Raw genomic sequence first — 8,716 nt, forward strand, 5'->3', positions numbered from 1 at the left:
AATGGGATGCCAAATGGGACAACGAACCAAGAAGCAACCTAGCTCCCTTTCATGGAGGAGCAGAGAGAGCCAGAGGCACAGTGGTTGGGAGTCTTTAATGAGTCTTTGGCCTCATGCTAGCTTAGCTATGCTCCAGCCATGCGAAGGACCCCTTTCTAGTATTAAAGGAAATGCCTATCACCTCCAGGGCTGGGTCAGGGGCTCTTCTGTGAGTGAATGGCAGGGGAAGCAGGTGTCCAGAAATCAGAGTGGGGATATAAGCACTGGCCAGGGGCCACTTTGCTCCATGACCTTAGAAAAGTCACACTTCATGTCTGTTCCCTCATCTGCATGAGGAGGGTCATGATCTGCCCAGAGCCTCTCTGTGTGGAACTCAAGAAGGTGTGATTGTATTTTGAAAAGTACAAAAAAAAAAAAAAAAAAAAAAAAAAAAAACCCAAAAAAGAAAAGTACAAAGTCTCAGACAAGTGTGAGGGTTTGCCTGATTATCGAGAGTGCTATTGGTTGTCCCTGTGAGAAAAGGGGGAGAGAATAACTGTGGAGTCCTCTGTTTATAGCTGACTCATCTGGCAGGAGGCCGGTGGTATAACCTTGGCCACTTGGTAACTTTCCTTGAATCATGCAAGTCTCTGGTGCAGATAAACTGGCAGGAGAAGCCTTAGGGACTGTCATGTCACCTGGAATGTGAGACAATCTTCTCATAGCCCTTGCCCCCGAGGGAGTTTTATGGCCCCAGCCATGGACTAGAGACACAACCCCTCCTTAGCCCCATTTTACAGATTTAACAATCTACCCTTCTCCTTCAGTAATTCTTAGGCAGATCACATAGCCTCTCATCCCCAGATTTCTTGTTGGCTCCTAGGGAACAAATCTTCACTCATCAGCATACCCATTAACCCCTGCCTCTCCACAGCACTCTGGTGCAAGGTACCTGTTCAGCCGCCTTTCCATCCACCCTGCTGAGGCAAGGAAGGGAAGGGAGAAGAATGGAGGGACCCTCTACCTGATCCTCTTTCTGGTTCCCACCCCCTTCACTCTCATCCCAGGATAAACACTCTGGACCACCATCCTGCCAGTGGTGTGAGATACCAGAATATTTCAGATGCCCACCCCAGGCAGGAATTCTGAGAAGGAAATAAGATCACTTAAGTTGGGGTGGGGGGTGGTGGTGGTGGTGGTTTAGCCGCTAAGTTGTGTCCGACTCTTGCGACCCCACGGACTGTAGCCTGTCAGGCTCCTCTGTCCATGAGATTCTCCAGGCAAGAATACTGGAGTGGGTTGCCATTTCCTTCTCCAGGGGGAGTGGTAGAGAAAAAAAGTCTCTAGTGATATCTGAAGCCTCTAAAAGGGAACCTCCCTTTATGCCTGAGTCAGACCACCCTAGACCCTTGGAATCCCTAGAGCCAACTTCCAAAGGTCATTCAGTCCAGCCCTGGGTTTTTGGTTAGTCAGTATCAAGACCACACAGACCAGAGGGTCAGTCACTGAGGCATTTAAGATGGTGCCTCCCCTGACCCAGAGAAGGAAGGAGTCACCCAAAGCACCCAGGATTAGCACCCTGAAAGAATGCATCAGGCTGGCACCCCAAGCTTGCCCCCCACCACACCCACTGCTGCTGTGAGTGGGACCTGCATGCTGGTGAGGGATGGAAAATGGCAGGGGAAGCCCAGGGGATGCTCACTGCCCAGCTGTCCTCTCCATTCCTCCTCATACCAAACAGGCTGGGGAGGCCAAGGGTGTTCCTTCAGCACCCCCCAGCTTGCCCCAGCCCCCTGGACCCCTACTGGCTAACCTGGTATTCAACAAAAGGGGAACTTGGGGGAAGAAATGAATGGGCTTCTGAGACCTGTGGCTGCAGCCGCTGAAGGCAGGCTGTTAGCTTGAAGGGGAAGGTGGGGGAAGATAAAATGGCACGGGGAGTCTTGGGGAGCCTTGCCAGCACAGACGTCCTGTCTGGGAAAGCCCCAACTTGCCCAGAATGAGGCTGCAAAAGCCGGTGGGCTCTGTCAAGGGAGAAAAGTTCCTGACAATTGTTACTGGGCAGCGAGGTGTCTTCCAAACTCAGGACCCCGACCTCAGCAGGTTCTGCGGCCAAAGCATGCTCTGGGGGCAATCGAACACCTGCCCACATCATCACTGACCCCTTCCCTCCACTGCAGGTCCCCTGGGGGCGAGCGGGCACACAAGTTGGAGCTTTACTGACCGTCTGCATCGAAGTGCTTCCAGATCTCCAGGAACTGGGTCGCCGTCAGCTCGGCCAGGTGCAGGTAAGGTGGCTGCTGCTGTGGGCCAGCCATGGCGAGCCGCTCAGAGACCTCAGGCAGCACCGCGCTCTCCCCGCGCGCCGGCTCCGCTCAGGCACTCGCCAGCTCCTGCGCGCCACGCTGCCTTTATATACAATCCAGAGGCTGCGCCCGCGCCCCGCAGCCAGCAGAGGGAGCGCGCGCTCAGAGAATCGGCTTGCGTCTCAGCGGGGCGGCGGCCGCCCAGGGGCTCTGCACGGGTTTTCTGGGTGGGGATGCCTGTCTGTGCTGAGACCACCCTGGACCTGGACAGAGAGAAGGCTCTCAAGGGCAAAGGAGAGGTTGCCCTTGCCGTCCCTCTCCCACTCTGATCATTTTGAGAGCAGCCACCACATATCCTCACTAGCAGCGGCAATAATAAATAACTGTAGTAACAACACCACAACCAACAGTAGTAATAATAAAAGTTTGACAAATCTTTAGCCCTGGCACTTCGGAGTTCTTCTAGGACTCTCTCATGCGTTGTCTCGTCTGACCCTTCCTCAGCAGAAAGACCAGGGACCACTTTTCTGATAGGGGGACTTGAGACTTCAAATGACTTGCCTTGCCCAGCCCTCTTTCCTTGCTATCATGGTCCCTTAATGGCCAAGGCCTGGGAAGAAGCCGAGGTTCTCTAGGCTTTACTGGGGTTGGCTTGAATCAGCATCCCCCAGGGAGTGGAGGAGCGGCTTCCACTGATTGCCCTCACCTGGGTACCTCGCTCCACCCTCTGATGCCTGCTAGCACCTAGGACAGGCCCTGGGGGCTTTCAGGACCTTGTCCATGAACTAGATCCTCCTGTCCCAGGTCTTAGCCCCTCCCACCTACGGGCATCATGGGAATTTGCTGAGGCTGGTGGGCTCAGAGGGTCCCACATTGACCTAGGAATGATCTCAAAATGCTGGTCTCAGAGAAGATGGAGGCAGCTGCTGAGGGTGCAGCCCGAGAATATTGACAGGTCTCCCCCACCTGGGAACTAGGCTCCCTCCCATTCTCCTGGGGGGCCTGAGCCTGGGGGGCTGCCCTGTCCTTGTGAACCGTCACCCCCAGAGTGGCAGCTTGTCCCCACCTTTCTCTCCTCTCCCGCTGAGTGACTGAGAAATGAATTGATGCTCATTAGCATGTGCTAATGAGTGTTAGCTGAACTGCCTTCCAAAGGGGGAGCAGAGGCAGGGAGGTGAGAAAGAAAAGGAGGTCACCAGGGGAGAGAGGAACACCAGGAGGAGACTGAGGGGAGCGAGGGGCAGGCTGCTCCTTAGGGGAGGGATGAGCCCTGAGTGAGCAGGGCTGAAAGAGGCAACACAATGAAGATTCCAAAACCACTTGTGTTTTTTTTTTTTTTTTGCCTAGCACAAAAGTGTTTCGAGTTACTTGCAGGAACAGAGTAAGAGAGAGAAGTTGTCATAAAAAGCCAGCTTTCCAGGCCTGTATGCACCCTCTGCCCCCGTGCTGTCTGGTCCAGGGCTGAGGAATTCACCAAAGCCACTAGGTCGAGGGTGGTAGGATTGTTCAGTGGTTAAGAGCAGGCACTCTATATAATCAGGCTGCTTGGATCTGAACCCCAGAATAAGCTGTGTGACCTTGGGCAAATTATGTAACCTATCTGTGCTTCAGTTATTCCCTTTTAAAACATGGGAATGTAGGTATCTACCTCACAAGAATTGTTGCAAGGATTAAATGAGCTCACACTCCAGCTGCCCTTTGTGGAGACGGAGATCAGCGGCAGTTGGCTTGGCAAGAAATTTCTTGGCCAGCATCCCTCCTTGAGGGGGCTAATAGCTTCTAGAGGGGCCGACCCGAGTGAGACCGAGGAAACGCTGCACCAGACTCTTGGCGCCCCACTGTGCTGCCGGCCCCTTTTGGCTCTGCCGCTGTCGTCCGGGCTCCTTGGCTCACCTCCTGTGCCCTCCCCTGGCCCAGACAGGGGCGAGAGATCGCATCTCCGGTTCTCTAAAGATCCAAACCAGTACCTCTTGGCTGCTTTGGTCTTCCTGGTGAGAAAGAGAGCGTGGAACTCATGCTTCCTACTTTTCAGAACTGCTGAGGTGGGGGAAGATGTTGGCCTGACTAGGAGAGGTCCTGAGTATGACTGCAGGGTTCCATAGTGGCCTCCAAACCCAGCATTGGGACAGCCCTGCGTTGTTCATTTTCATGCATGCTTGGAGTCTCTTTCTGGGTGGCACATCCCTCACTCCCAGATACAAGCCCAGGAGGGGTGGCAGAGCCCAAGCAAGTCCTTTGTCCCCAAGGTGAGTCCTGCAGAAACAGTCACGTTTAGTAGTGACAAGTCCCTGCCCTGGGATTGGAGAGATGTGGGTGCAAAACCTGCTTTGAGACCTGTACTCAGTCGCGCCTGACTCTGTGACCCCATGAACTGCAGCCCACCAGGCTTCTCTGTCCATGGAGTTTTCCAGGCGAGAATACTGGAGTGGGTTGCCATTTCCTCCTCCAGGAGATCTGAGACCTTGGGCAAGCTATTTAACCTCTCTGGTCCTTAGTAGAAATACAAGTCATAATGATACTGGTGGTGCAAAGTTAGTGTAAGGTCTAAAAATAATGTACTCAAGGATTTAGTTAGCAAGAATCCTGGCAGCAATAAGTGCTTACTTAAAAAGTAGATATTATTATTAATATAGAATGTTAGCAATTTTTTCTTGTTGTTCTGAAATAGTAGCACACAAGGGACTGAGTACCCCACTTGCAAAGCTCCTCCCCAGGAGCCAAATATCTTGTGTTCCGTCTGCTGGGCTGCCCTCTGCTTCCAACCAAAGCCGTGGGCTGTGAAAGGAGAAGCTGCCTGGGGGAGAGGGAGGAACCTTAGTCTTCAGGGAGTGCAGCATGTGTGGTTTCTCTGAAGCCACACTCTGTTGGGGAGACTCTAGAAAACTTCTCCAGGTCATGAGGGGTGCCTTCTGTAAGGGGACACTGGCAGGCCCACCTCTTCCCCGAGCAGAATTGTAGAGTCTGCCCATGAAGACAGAACTGGTGCTTCTGTCTGACTTAGAGCTGTCTGAAGGCTCAGGCTGTCCTGTCCTGGGCCTAGAAGGAAGATGGGAGTGATCAAAATCCCCGTTCCTGGTCTCTGCAGCCCCTGGAGGTCACTGTGTTTCTGCGAAAGGTGCTTGGAGTTGAAAGGAGGAGCAAAAGCCAGATACTGCTGGTTGATTCTTGGTGTTGAAGGCAGCTAGGGTAGAGCTGAAAACAGCTCCAATAAAACCTTCATTCTACTGTGCAAGGGGCCCTCAAACTCCCTAGAGACCAGACCTGCTACAGTTCCTGCAACCTGGGGTGAGGAGATCTTAGCTATCCGGTTTGGAGGAGACATCTCCAAACCAGCCCACCCCTCCTCTCCATGATCAGCCCCAACCCAAGACTCTCAAGTCTCTCAGGCAGTTTGCAGTAGGGGAGGAAGAGAGCTTTGAATAAGAGCAGAGTCTGGAGTTTTAAGCAGGACCTGACCTGGTTTAAATACCTGAACGTGAGAAGAAGGGCATGGATCCAGAAATTACTCAGGAATGAGAAAGAGATTCAGTGAGCATATTTGGAAGCAGTGACTGCAGAAACAAAATTCTTTTTATGTTTATACCGAAATTGAGTCTTGTGATTGTTCTTGTGCATCTGAAGTTCTGCTACTCTTCCAGAATCTCCCCATACGATTTACATCGATGACGATGAGGACCACAAGGATACCTTTAGATGACTTTAAAAGAGGGCTTTACTGTGTCTTGCTTGGTTAAGTCTTCACAGCTATCTTATCAGTGCAAGAGTTGGGCCCATTTTAAAGATAAGGAAACCAAAGCCCAGAGAGATGAACACCCAACCATGACCTGGCAGGAGTGGGATATAGGGAACATTCTGGCTTCTCTGGTATATGGAGACCGTGTGGACCAGGTGGCAAGGCCCTGACGTGCTTAGTCACTAGTCCTGTCTGACTCTCTGCAACCCCATGGACTGTAGCCTGCCAGGCTCCTTTGTCCTTGGGATTTCCCAGGAAGAATACTGGAGTGGGTTGCTATTTCCTTCTCCAGGGGATCTGTCTGACCCAGGGATTGAATGCATGTCTCTTGTGCCTCCTGCACTGAACATGGATTCTTTACCTGCTGAGCTGTCGGGGAAGCCACTGGGGAAGACAGTACGTACAAAATACTTCCCATTTTCTGACCGCCGGAGCTGCAGGGCACTTCCTAGTAGCAAGGAACCTTGCCACGTCTGCTGTTCCTGAGATGCCCAGGCGCTCAGCTGATGGTTGCTTCTTCCTTTTCCAGAAGGGGCAAACTGGGTGTATCCTCCCTTTTGCACCCCCAGGCCACCAGCTACATCGTGAGTGCTATAGTCCAGTACCAAAGATTGGCAAGAAGTCTTGCCCTCTGCCTCAGACCCCAGACTTGCACCCCCAAGAAGGGAGGGCAGCCTGCTGACTGAAACGGTGAAATGCAGGAGAGCAGATGACAAACCATGTTCCAGCCAGTATCCACTGGGCCGAGGTAATTGGCAGAGCTGTTCAGAGCACCTGGTGTTATTTTGGAGAACATCAGAGGAAAAAATCAGAAACCCTGTTTAGTTCTTCCCTCTGCCTGGAAATATTTCTTCCAGATATTACCTCTTTGGTCTTAATAATGTTTAGGCCTGGCTACTGGGTGCCCGAGAGCTGGCTTTGCTTCCCAGGAAGAAGGATGAAAGGGATGCAGGAGCCCAGCAGTTTCCATGGAAACGGATCAGGTGGAGGGAGAAAAGAGTCCAGAGGAACCCAGAGGTGGGAGCAGGACTTTTGAGTAAATTTGGTCTGAAGCCAGAGAATCTGTGGACAAAATACTTCCCTCTGAACCAAGGATTTGGGTCACCAGGATAGCAATACGAAGTGGAATGACAGTAGCTGGGGCTGTTGAGTGACACCCTCCCCCAACAGGCAGGGACACAGAAGAGGCTGAGAGCTCTGGCTCCAAGATCCCCCGGCCCCTTTTAGCTTGGTTTGGCTGCTAATCAGCAGCTCTGCCACATGATGGCCTTGTGACCCTGGGCAAGGCCTCTAACCTCTCTGTGCTTTCCTGCCGTCGTTGGTAAAATAAGGATAATTCTAATAACTTCCTCATTGACCATTCTGATCATTAAGAGTTGGAATGCATGTGAAGAATGATGAGGCCCTGGGACATAAGGAACACTCCAATGTTGTTATTATAGGCGAGAAAACTGAAAGCAGATGCTAGGGGGGTCTCATCAAGTCAGTGCCGCCCACTGCTTGGCCAAAGTGCAATCAAAGACAGGCAGTAAGAGATCGCATTCCAGAATGGGAAGGAGCTATTGGAAGGGATGCCCTCTCTATGGCAAACAGACTGGTATGCAGCTGTGAGGTCGGGAATTGCTGCAGCCATCTTGACACCATGAGCTAAGAGTCTAGAGTGGCCCAAGGTGGGGAAGGGCATGGAGTGGGGGGGAAGGCCAATCACAGAAGGCAAGGCAGAGAAATTGCAAGAAATTGGATCGTATGTAACATCATTTGAGCTGCTGGATTAAGCTGAACCTGAAGCCTCTTGGCCTTTTCAGTTTTATTAATTGATATATACCCATTGATGTTTAAACCCATTTATAGTAGATTTTCGTTCATTTATAACCAAAAAAAGCTTAGCTGATAATCCAAGAAGAAGACAGTTTTTCTCATGAGACCTGGACTTGGGAAACCTTTAGGACCGAGGCCCCTCTCTTTCGTTTTATCCTATGGCAGCAAGCCACCCCTGCCAGGGTTCTCTCTGCGCAGGCAGCACGGTTCCTCCAGTTTCTTCTGTCCCACAGCACATGTCCTTATCGCCTTGCCTTTCGTTGTCTATCTTACTCGCCTGGTCTCCACTTGTCCTCAAGAGTCATATCTTCCATTTCCCTTAGTGGCCTGGGTCTCTCAGTTTCCCTTTCCTAAATGCCCAAGAGAAGGATCTGATGGGTCTAGTTCACTTTTTTATATCAAGTCATTTGTATCATAGGTTACTGCCCAGCTGTGGATGACACCCACCCCTTGATCCCATTAGCTATGGAGCCAGTCAGAAGAGGGTGAGGGGAGTTGAGGTGTGAAGCAGTACAGAGAAAGGGCTGTTGCTCTTAGAGGGAGCTGTGGGCACAGTGGCATTACTGAGCACCTCTAGCTTGGGTGCGCAGTGTGGAAAGCTCAAACATGCAGTGGGAGGTGTTTGCAGTAGACCTGCATATAAGACCCTCTGATCAATGAGTCCAAATGTAAAAACGCCCAGACAGGAGGTGTCGTCCAGAGCAGGGGTTGGCAAGCTTTTGTGGTAAAGGGCCATATAGTAATATTTTTGGCTTTGCAGGCCACAGAGTGTCTGTCTCAGCTACTCTGCACAAAAGCAGCCAAGGATGATATGTAAACAAACATGGCTCCGTTTCAAGGAAACTTTATTTACAAAAACATGCCCTGGGCCAGATGTGGC

General features: G+C 51.6%; 1 protein-coding gene across 1 annotated transcript in view; it reads right to left on the reverse strand.

Moving 5' to 3' along the window:
• Positions 1 to 2,366, reverse strand: part of CALB2 (calbindin 2) — a 28,269-nt gene extending 25,903 nt beyond the window's left edge. Inside the window, exon 1 of the mRNA XM_005692230.3 lies at positions 2,204 to 2,366. Coding sequence (XP_005692287.1) covers positions 2,204 to 2,297 — 94 coding nt within the window. The 5' untranslated portion in view covers positions 2,298 to 2,366. The remainder of the gene's footprint in view (positions 1 to 2,203) is intronic.

The sequence above is a fragment of the Capra hircus genome, chromosome 18 (assembly GCF_001704415.2).
Source record: "Capra hircus breed San Clemente chromosome 18, ASM170441v1, whole genome shotgun sequence".
NCBI lineage: Eukaryota > Metazoa > Chordata > Mammalia > Artiodactyla > Bovidae > Capra > Capra hircus.